At 37.3% G+C, this 11,607-nt stretch overlaps 2 protein-coding genes across 2 annotated transcripts; both read left to right on the top strand.

Moving 5' to 3' along the window:
* The first annotated feature begins 615 nt into the window (after nt 1–615).
* On the top strand, nt 616–4,540 carry LOC112282127 (uncharacterized). Its single transcript, XM_024519374.3, has 9 exons — nt 616–942; nt 1,235–1,379; nt 1,555–1,682; nt 1,946–2,017; nt 2,483–2,588; nt 2,752–2,888; nt 3,110–3,151; nt 3,454–3,666; nt 4,294–4,540. Exons 1-9 carry the CDS (start codon nt 646–648, stop codon nt 4,360–4,362), a joined length of 1,209 nt encoding a protein of 402 aa, XP_024375142.1. The 5' UTR covers nt 616–645; the 3' UTR covers nt 4,363–4,540.
* A 3,427-nt stretch (nt 4,541–7,967) lies between these two features.
* Nucleotides 7,968–10,036, top strand: LOC112282599 (tubulin beta chain). The gene is made up of 3 exons (XM_024520394.3): nt 7,968–8,492; nt 8,671–8,940; nt 9,134–10,036. The coding sequence occupies exons 1-3, from the start codon at nt 8,099–8,101 to the stop codon at nt 9,799–9,801; spliced, it is 1,332 nt and encodes a 443-aa protein (XP_024376162.2). The 5' UTR covers nt 7,968–8,098; the 3' UTR covers nt 9,802–10,036.
* Nucleotides 10,037–11,607: the final 1,571 nt, after the last annotated feature.

Genomic DNA, 11,607 nt, shown 5'->3' with positions numbered 1-11,607 from the left:
AACTTTAACATTGGTAGTCATCACCCACTTGTTTGTTGTATTTTCCAATGGGTTGGAATCTTTTCACACCCCAATTTCAATTATCCGTCTTTTTCAATAAATCCAAGATTGGATCGTTTTTTTTTTATGGAAGCTCCAAAAATATTTCACAAAGTAGTTTGATAGACATGAAAATGACTCCGGTACATTTTTTTAGATAGGAAAACGTTGAAAGTTAAATTATATTTTTTTATACATTAATAATCTTCAAGTAATATTCATCAATTTTACTGTGTTTATTTTCTCCAAAAGTCATGGCTTTTTCACAGACACACAAGAAATTGTCAGAGTAATATCTAGCAAAGAAGATTAAACACATTTTCACCAAAAAATAAAAAAATAAAAAAATAAGAATCCATGTTAATATATATTATTTCTTACTCAAATTCTCATTTAATATAATTTAATTCTCATATAACATAATATAATATAATTATTGCTCACTCAAATTTTACAGAACAACATCGCATTTGGTCTTAGAACCCAACTCACCAATTTTCTACTAAAGTTCCAGAAATAATAAAAGTAAAAGCTTGAAGGGTGAAAAAGCTCCAAGTCGACTTTTGTTATGTCACGCTGTTACAGCGATTGCAGAGGGAGCAGGCTATGGCGAGGAGAGGCCTGAGCTTGCTGCGAGGGGGATTCGCCGCGTTGGGTCCCAATCGTCATCGCTTCTGCTTCGACTCCGCTGCACTTGCGTCGCAGACCTTCTCGGGCACTCGCTCGACGTGCGATTTGGCTCTGTTTCGCGGGACTTTGGCTTTGACACAAGCTAAGAGGGCGATGGGGGAAGCGGTGGCCCACAACCAGCTCAAGCCTTTGCGTATTCTCTTCTGCGGGGATGAATTCCCTGCTGCGGAGTTTTACACTCGGAAGAATTTGCAACAATACCCACATCTTCATGTACGTTAGTCTTGTCGTTTCGCTGAATTTCTATGCATTTCCTTGCTTGAGTCCCTCGCAGTAAGGATGCCAATGCGAACGAGGCTTTCGACAGTGCTCTGCGTTTTCTCCCGTTTGGGAAATGGTTGGATCAAGTTTTTTTGTGTCTTTGATGACTGATTGTATGCTGCAAGATGGGTCGAGAGATTGAACGGGTTCGAGACAAGTAAGTTTTTTAGTACTTTGTGTTGAACTTGAAGTTGGGGAGAGTTCAATGTGAAGTGCCCTGGGATGAGATGTGTGTGCACGGCAGTTGGATTCTTGTCCCAGGACGTTAGTGGCTGATCGGATAGGAGATTATGACATCTGCGTACCTCGAATGATGCGTCTGGATGCCGAAGTGATTGCCCGCGCCAAGCAGTTGCAACTCATTGTGCAGTTTGGTGTTGGGCTCGAAGGTAGGCGACCTAATGCGCTCATACAAGCTTTACTTTCAATTTGTATGTTTTTTTGATGACGTGCGGATGTGGTGCAAGTTTAGCTGTAGTAAACGGTATGAGGAGGGTTTTGGGAGACATGGAAATGTTACGACTATGGCACTTCCTAATTTTTTTTTTCTAATTCTTTCTACAGGGGTGGATATCGAAGCTGCGACAAGAGCGGGTATTAAGGTGGCTAGAATTCCAAGTGTGAATACTGGAAATGCATTAGCTTGCGCCGAACATTGTATTTACATGATGCTAGGCCTCTTGCGGCACCAGGTATAAGCATGTTTCAGTGACTGCAATTGAGGATTATTCTCTATCATCATTTATGTCGCACTGGCTGATCTGGGCTTTGTCTTTTGAGTCCTCTTAGCCGTTGAGACGATACAGTAGCTAACTACATATTCAGCGTCCTTGCCTTCACAAACATTTAACGTTTAAAATTCAGCTTATGGACAGACATGGTACACAGAGCGGAGCCTTTGCTTGTGTATGTGTATACGTATAATTTCATGAAATTGACCCGGGAATTGTGGCAGAGAGTCATGGCGTCCTCTATTGCTGCAAAACGGTTAGGCGAACCTGCCGGCAGCACCTTGTACGGAAAAACTGTACGTAAGGTCCTTCATTTGTTCTAGTTGCTTAGTGGCTGATAATGTGACTCTTCGTTTTAGCCTGCAGTATGCAGATTTTCTCTCAACAATGGCAATATTAGTATATCATCTAATTGCATCCTCTTGGAATCACCACTTTCCTAAGGTGCTGCTGAAAGTTTTTCTTTTCGAGTTTCAGCCTGCCAAGCTCAGTGAAGCGATCAGATGGGTCGAATTTACTAGCCTTGGCAGAATATGACCCAACTAGCCATGTGTTTTTAAGGCTTTTTGAGCGTTGTTAATAGTGCTCTTCGTTTTCTATTCTGGGTGGTAGTAGATCTTAGTGTTGGCACTGTGTTCGAATTGTGGGAGTTTCGTATGTTAAGGCAACTTCTTGTGTGTGGTTTTATGTTTTTAAATTGACTTGAGATTTCATTTTTTATTTTAATTGAAATTTTAACGCTGTTGGGTTCTCTTTTCTAGATATTTATACTCGGATACGGTCATATTGGAAAAGAGTTGGCACTACGCTTGAGATATTTTGGTGTACATTTACTTGCTGTCCGACGATCTTGGACTAGTTTAAGAGGTATTTTTTATTTGGGGATGAACTTGTTTTAGAACTGCGCTCTGTGCTGTTAATTTTGACGACGCCAATTATTAAGGTGCGATTTCTGATTCTTTCAAAGAACTTTCTTGCTCTGATGTGCTTCGTCTGATAACAAACTAACTCATTGTGCTGTACATTGTAGGTTCGCAGAATGGAGCTCTTCCCAATACATCTGACGATGAGGATTTCGTAAATGAAAAAGGTGGTTCAGAGCGCATTCTCGAATTTGCCAGCCGTGCTGACATTGTTGTTACGTGTTGTACACTTAACCCTTCAACTGTGAGTTCATAATCATGTCTCATTATCCGCACACAGTTTTCTTGGTTGTGAAACTATAATATGGATGTATCCGATGGATATGAAGACTGGTTCGATATTGGTGTTTCATATCGGCATACCAGGTTCGAGCGCAGTCTTGATGTATAGGCATGTGTACCGAAAAATAATTCTCTATGAAGTTTAGAACCCATTTTATGACTCCATCATGCTACAATTTGCAGAAAGGGATAATTGATGCAACGTTTCTTTCAGCGATGAAGAAGGTACGTATTACTCTTTTTTTGATTGGTGTGTTCCCATAAACGATACCTTCGGTTATCAAATGAAAGCAGTATTGTTCAGGCATGCATAGCAAAACACAAGGTCTACGTTAACTACAGCGATTTTTATGAGGCATAACTGCTAGCATTTTTATGGATTTGTTGTTTTTAAAACTTGGTTGCAAACGGTTTTGTTTAAACTATTTGTTGTGTGATCTTGCTGTTGAGATCCATGCGTTGTTTGGTGTCAAGGTCTTTTTCTTTAGAGGCTAACACCATCACATGTGACAAAATTGGCATTGCAGGGAGCTTACGTAGTAAACATCGCACGAGGAGGCTTGCTTGATTACGATGCTGTCTTGGCTGGTATCGAATCCGGGCATCTGGGTGGACTAGCCATTGATGTTGCGTGGACAGAACCTTTTGATCCCACTGATCCAATCTTACAACATCCTAATGTTTTGATCACCCCTCATGTGGGTGGCGTTACTGATTTGTCTTATCAGGCCATGGGAAAGGTACGCATTCTAACCATTCTTTGATTCTCTTATAATGTTTTTATTTCATTTTTTCAATCGTTTTTCGCACCTAGTAGCGTAAATAAGAAGTGTTCAGCAGAATAGATCGTACTATAACCCTCGAGGTTTCTGTAGAGATGTTATTTTTCCTCCTGTTTGGTTCTGTAATCATATGTCAAGTTTAGGATAGAATCTGGCGACCAAGTTCTAAGACTTACGCTGGCTAATCTCGCGCAATGCATAACTTTTTTTTAAGTTCACTATTGGTCCTGTCTTCATCACATGTAGTGAGTTACAAAACCAAGTTAGCGTTTGACAGTTTTGCATTGAAATAGTCACGCTGTTGACTTGTAGCATTGAAGCAAAAGTTCTGATATACATGGTAGTGCTCAGTCGTTCGAAGTTTGATGCACAAAAGAACTACAGTTCGGAGGAAAATTTGGTTTCAAAGTTAGTCATCTATTGTAATGATAACATCTATGGACCATATCATTTGCTTCGCATCAGGTTTGTACCTCTATGTTTGACAGATACTTGGGGTAACAACGAAGCTGGGCTATGTGGATCCGTAAGATATATATATATATATATATATGGAAATAACACTGCTTGGTGCTTGTCTTACAGATTATCGCGGAGACTGCACATCAGCTTTCTGTTGGAATGCCCACGACTGGGATTGAAGTTGTGAATTAGTGGTATTAAAACTACATCTATGGACCTGCAAATGTGAGTGAACATATTTGTTGAAAAGTTTCTGGTATAAGTGACTTTGGAAGCGTGCGGGTGAGTTAGCATCCCTACTCCCCCTGAGTAGATTTGGACTTCTTCTGAAAAGATAATTGTTGCTGAGGTTGGCTATCCTTCTCTCTAACTTACATGTGTTTCTTTTTTCCCCATTCTTCCTATTTCATACCTCCTCTCATTTCTGCCATTCTCTAGCTTTTAAGTTTAACTCTCAAAGTCTCTTCTGCTCCTTTTGCCTCTCAAGGTTGCTGCCTACTGCTCTGGAACGTGATGGCATCTTTAAGGAAATTTCTGTGTTGTATTACCGTATAAAGATTTTAAAGCACCTGTACATTAGTTGTTTGAACCTTAAAAGAGTAAGTTTGTTATCATTTGCATTAACCCACACCAATTTCTAAATACCTAAATTCTGGTTGCTTGGGCTTTAAAAGTCTAAATGTGTTAACAATTGGTGTAGATCATTGAATTTATTTTCATAATTTTATATAAAAATTTATAAATTCTTTTGATTGTACAATGTTTGTGTTGAAAAAAAAAATCTACAAATATGTATCTATTTATACTTGCAAATGTGAAAATATAATGTTCTTGTTAATTAATCCTCCATAAACTAATAACCTCCAACAATCAATCATGATTTTGGAAACCAACTTTGGTTTATGGTGCATAATTAATAACTTTTGATTTCTACTATTTAATTGTTTTTTACTCAATTTTATGAATTAATAAAGGTATTTAATAGAGGCCTTATATATAAATGTGTAGAGCAAGGTCATGTAGTTGGTAGGGCTACATAATTAGATGAGGCAAGATCTCTTGCTTGCCATGTCAAAGGCAACTATCTTAAATTGTAGAGTCCTAGCAAAGATGATTTCTATCTTGTCTTCAATGTGCCACTTCTAATGATTAATATCCTTTGATAATTAATACCTTTGTTGCAAAAAATAATATTAATTAATAGGAAAAAATACTATTGCTTTTAAAATTGATTATTTTACTATATCAATATTTTTAATATTTTTACCATTCATATATGATTTATTTTTTAAAAAATTAATACTTTAAAATAAAATTATAATTGCAAGCTAATTAGAAAATATAACTAATATATATATATATATATATATATATATATATATATATACATACATGTTTGGTGTTTCATACAATATATGCATAAAATCTATAAAGACATATTTAAATTTACATTGTTATTTTTTAATGATAAATCTAAAAGATAGAAGAAATATTTTTTATATTAATTTAAATTAATTTTTTTAATTAATCAAGTAGAGGGAATTAATCTAATTTTAAATTTTAAATAAATTAATAAAGATGTATTTAAGTTTAATTTGATAATCATACTAAATTGTTGAGGTTTATTAAAATCTCTATACTTACATGTTTATAGAATACAAAGTAAAAAATTGATTTTTTGTCATCAAAAGAATATTTGAATTATAAAAAAATCAAAAAGTATTATATTCAATTGAAATTCTATAATACTTGAGATAGAATTTTATAATAGTAAAAAATGATTAATTACAAGTAAGTTCTTTTAAATAAACCAAATATTCAAGCATTGTCATGATTCTTGTAATGAATAATTTTCTCTTGGTTATATCTTTAATATTCAAATGTTGATCTTGGGTAATGCAACATAAAATTAAAAAAATAGGCATTGATTTGTTTACACTTCTAAAATATATATCTTGCTTATAATAAAACTATGTGACATCTTTGTATCGTCTTATTCCAAATTCTTTTATGTACTAGTATAATTTATTTAATATTACATAAAATTAAAATTATTTATCTTTATAATATATCAAATATTTTATATATATACATTTTATTTTATTTAAATTAGAACCATAGTTTTAAAAATATATATATCTCTAATATGTTTTAACTTTGGTTTTAGATATATAGTTTTTAAATAGACATATTTTGAGACTTCAAGAAAATACAATCACTTTTTATAATGTTACCATAAAAAAATACTATAAACATTCAAATTTTAAGAACTATGCATCGAATATATACACCTAGTATAGTTCTAATTACCATACTTACATGTAAAAGTTACTTTGTATGGACATAACGATTTGAATAAACATCTCAATATATTAAGAAATGTTCTTTAAATGTACAAATTTTAACACTAGTAAATTAGAACTATACTAGATTTCCATACAAAAAGTATATATTGACCAATTCTATATGGAATCAAATTTTATTCTAACATATAACATAACCATGTTACAACAAAATATAAGACACTTGTCATAATGTATGTTGTTGAAATTTTTTGTTATTACTTTTTAGAAAAGTAGTTTGTTTATTATGTCAAGCACATGGACTTAGAGTATTTACTAAGTAAACTACACATGTCAAGCCAAATAGTTTGTTGATAAAAAATTAAAAAAAAAAAAAAAATCTAACTCAAATATCTTCTATTCAATTCCACCTAATAATATAAAAATTGTTTCTTTTTTGGGACAATCTTATCATTCTATAGAATGAATAATTATAATTTATAAAACATACCAATACAACAAGTGTAAGGAAATAAGACAAAGAAATTGAGCTACTTGTAGTAGGTCAAGAACATGACCTTTTGAGATTTAATTAAATATTCTAAGAATAATACATGACATTTAATCATATGCAAATGTATTTAAATCTGAAACAAATGCTTCATTAACTAATAAGTTTTAATAGATTTTTAAATATATAAGTCTCATTCGTGTTTTAGATATTTTTAAAAATTTTAAATAAAGTAAAAAATAGAGTAAAAAATATATTCTATCAATTTGAATTATTTCATAAGGACTTGAAAAAAAAATCAAAAATCAAAAATCAACATTCAATTTTTTATTATTATTATAAACTAGATCATACATAAAATTCACATAAAATTCTACAATGGACTATCATCATTGTTTAGATAACCAAGAATTATTTAAAAAATGAAAAAAATAATAAAATAAAGACTGAAAAAGCAGAACTAACACTTGTCAAGATCATCACAACCAAAAGACAATCTTGCTTTCCACATAACTTTCTCCAGGTTTCGAAAGGACGACCACATGTCATGCTAGAGACAAAAATATAATTCACTTAGAAAAGTTCTTCTAAACATCCAAATTCGGAGAAAAGTACAACCCAACATGTCAAAATAACTAATGGCTATTTTGAACAAATCAACGAACCTAGGGGATGAAAGTTGGAATGAGTAAAACGCACCCTCGAGCCTTTTATTCATCCGCATGGTGCCAGCGCAGAGGCCCTGACTCTTCCGCCCAATAGAAACCCGCCAAGCTCTGCCCCTACCAAAAACTTCGACACTGCCCGTGACAGCCCAGCATCGTAGGACGCCGTCAGATCTTACTTCCATCTGACGGCGCTCACATGGAACCGGGCTATGCTCGCAACGAATGGGAACGCAAGTGCGATGAGTTCGCCACATTGCGCATCGCCCGTGCCCAAGCCACAGGGGCCAGACTTCAACATCGGCCCTGTCTATCTCCCGCTTTATCTCTGCCTCTGTCTTTATGTGTGTTTTGTGGCTCTTCCTTGGTGCTCTCCGTGTGCGTGTGTTTTTCCACGGTCGATTGCCGAGTTGCGTAGGAGGGGCGAGGGTAGTGAGTCAGTCAGTGTTCGGTCGCGGCAGTCGGACAAGATGAGAGAGATCCTGCACATTCAAGGCGGGCAGTGCGGAAACCAGATCGGAGCCAAGTTCTGGGAGGTGGTGTGCGAGGAGCACGGCATCGACCCCACCGGTACCTACAAGGGCCTCTCGGATTTGCAGCTCGAGCGCATCAATGTGTACTACAACGAGGCCAGCGGTGGCCGATACGTGCCCCGCGCGGTTTTGATGGATCTGGAGCCTGGAACCATGGACAGCGTGCGGTCCGGTCCTTACGGACAGATCTTCCGGCCTGATAACTTTGTGTTTGGACAGACGGGTGCGGGAAACAACTGGGCCAAGGGGCATTACACGGAGGGAGCTGAGCTGATTGATTCCGTGTTGGATGTGGTGCGAAAGGAGGCTGAGAGCTGCGACTGCTTGCAAGGTATGGCTGGATTGGGGAACTGGTTAAGTTTGAAGATACGGGGGTGCGGGTTGTTGTATTACTTGTTTCTATGGCCGTTGCGACGTGGATCGTGATAGGGGAATTTATATATATATATATATATATATATATATCGAAGGTTTACATGAGCTGAGGTTGTGGGTGTGTTATTTGGCAGGTTTTCAAGTATGTCACTCTTTGGGAGGAGGAACCGGATCGGGGATGGGAACATTGCTGATTTCGAAGATCCGTGAGGAGTATCCCGATAGGATGATGCTCACCTTTTCAGTGTTCCCGTCGCCGAAGGTGTCAGACACCGTGGTGGAGCCGTACAACGCGACTCTATCAGTGCATCAGTTGGTGGAGAATGCAGACGAGTGTATGGTGTTGGATAACGAGGCTCTATACGATATCTGCTTTAGGACGTTGAAGCTCATTACTCCGTCGTGTAAGTGTCCATGGGGTTGGTGGATGTTCCGTTTGTGTATTGAAGGAGGGGCTGCATGCTAGTAGCACGAACGGGATAGATGTTTGATTAGGAGGATGGGTTTGAGTTATGGTCGGGGTTGGGAGATTCCTTTTAGGGAGACGTTATGAAAGGAACTGACAGGTAACTGTAACGTGGTTGATTTGTGATGCAGTCGGAGACTTAAACCATTTGATTTCTGCGACAATGAGTGGTATTACTTGCTGCTTGCGTTTCCCGGGACAGCTGAACTCCGATCTGCGCAAGTTGGCGGTGAACTTGATCCCGTTCCCGCGTCTGCACTTTTTCATGGTTGGTTTTGCTCCCCTGACTTCGAGGGGATCGCAGCAGTACAGGTCGCTCACTGTTCCGGAGCTGACGCAGCAAATGTGGGACGCGAAGAACATGATGTGCGCGGCCGATCCCCGGCACGGAAGGTATTTGACGGCCTCTGCGATGTTCCGAGGGAAGATGTCAACCAAGGAAGTTGATGAGCAGATGATCAATGTGCAGAACAAGAACTCGTCATACTTCGTTGAATGGATTCCGAACAACGTGAAGTCGAGTGTGTGTGACATTCCTCCGACCGGGTTGAAGATGTCTTCGACCTTCATTGGTAACTCAACGTCCATCCAGGAGATGTTCAGGCGAGTGAGCGAACAATTCACTGCCATGTTTAGGAGGAAGGCTTTCTTGCATTGGTACACAGGCGAGGGCATGGACGAGATGGAGTTCACTGAAGCAGAGAGTAACATGAACGATTTGGTTTCGGAGTACCAGCAGTACCAGGATGCGAGCGCCGAGGAGGAGGGTGAGTATGAGGACGATTTGGAGGAGGCGTAGATGTAGTCAGGTGGTTTATGGTGTGAGGTCACTATCCTTTAGTGGTGAGCGAATCAAACAGGAGAGTCTGTTTGATGGCTTGCGGTGATTCGTGGGAGACTGAAACTTGTAGCAGGTTATTGAAATATTATGTATTCTGCAGTACGCATTGCGAGCGTAACCAATGATGGCTGTAGAGTGAAATGCCATTGTGGACTGTTACATTTGAGCATATGATACTTTAATACGTTTGTTACATTGATTGTGGATTTATCTAAAAAAATCATAAAGTGAACAAATGAAATCTCACTCCCACCTGCCTCCGTACTTTTCTGTACATAGCGTATCTGTCCAAAAGATAATAAGAGGGGGGTCAAACTTAGAAAATGGCAAAAACCAAATAAGTCTTATATCACTTGGAATCAAGGCAGATATCTGTAGTACTGCAGCTTTCAGATAACACATCCCTTATGGACCTGCCGATTTGCTTCTGAAATCTAACTTAAGTCTGAGAGTGCTGGCTTTGCCTAAGGAATGTTGCTGATTTGCTTCTGAAATCGAACTTTAATATGAAAAGTGCTTGTTGTTGTGCGGAGCCTAATTGACTCGCGATATTATGGGTTTTTTGGGCAGATCTCTCGGAAGAAAATTTTGTTCCAGGCTTTGGTTTAGCTTTGATTTGGGTTTTGTTTCTGCTTAACATCTCTGTGTTAAATGTTTTGACATTTTCTCCCTACATTCCCACCATGTCTGTTTTAGTTACATCTAAGGCATCTAAGATACACCTAATAGAAACTGTCTTTGCAAACATTGTGTCTTGGCTTGAAGATAGACAAGATTTTGAGAGCATTTATGGCATCTTAGGTGCAACGAAAATCAATAGTCCTCCCAAGACAAAGACGGTAGGCTTGACCATCCTCGTGCTTGACCGTCCTTGTGCAGGTGGTCAGCAACCTAAGCTGTGGATGACTCCACCATCACCACAAGGCCATGAGAGGTAGTCTTCACACTTACAAAAAGAACCTCACTAAAGCCTTGGAAAACTTACAAAAGTTTAATTACAATATACCCTTGAGCAAAAGCTCAACAAAGTTTGTGTTCATTTTGAAAGGATAAAGAAGTTGTTTGGAGAAGATCCAATCTGGGTGCCACTACAAGCAATGGACTCTTTAGTCTACTTTGACAAGAAGAGCTTTAAGAGCATGTAATAGTAAGTTTGAAGTAAAAGATAGAGTTCAAAGTACTCTTGGTCACTCTAGAAAGTTTTTTTGTAGGGAGATTGATCAAAGAACCAAATGTCATTTGAGCTTATGCGTGCCTTGAATTCATTTGTTAAATTGCTACCACTTGAGGAGATATTGACTAAGACATTGTCAAAACTTAGAGTGTATCTAAATGTATCATAATGGAAGGTGTCATCTTTATCCATGGCCAAACACAAAGGTAAGTGCAACATACTTCCTACCTTCCAAAGCAAAAGCATGTAATCTCAAAACAAGTTTTATCAAGCTTTCTTGGAGGTTGTGCTTGAAAAAGCCAAGACTATAAAGAAAGTAGAAGAGATGAAGTTGATTGTAGAGTATAAGAAGTTTACTTTTGAAAGGAAGAGGTAGGCAAAAGAAAGCAAAGACAGTGAGAAGAAAACCAAACTTATAGAAAATGAGTTTTTACGGAAGCAAGAGAATGAAAATACAAGATTATATTAAAAAAAAAAAAAAAAAATATGAGCAAGATTAGAAGTATTATATAATCCTTATTGCCTTGCAAAAAAAGATGATTATAAGAGAATCAAAATAATACTTGCATCTTTTATGCTAATTATTGTAA

The sequence above is a fragment of the Physcomitrium patens genome, chromosome 5 (genome assembly GCF_059467195.1).
Source record: "Physcomitrium patens ecotype Gransden chromosome 5, ASM5946719v1, whole genome shotgun sequence".
In the NCBI taxonomy this organism is placed as follows: domain Eukaryota; kingdom Viridiplantae; phylum Streptophyta; class Bryopsida; order Funariales; family Funariaceae; genus Physcomitrium; species Physcomitrium patens.
Note: the sequence above shows the minus strand (reverse complement) of the source record. Positions and strands in the feature narration are given on the sequence as shown.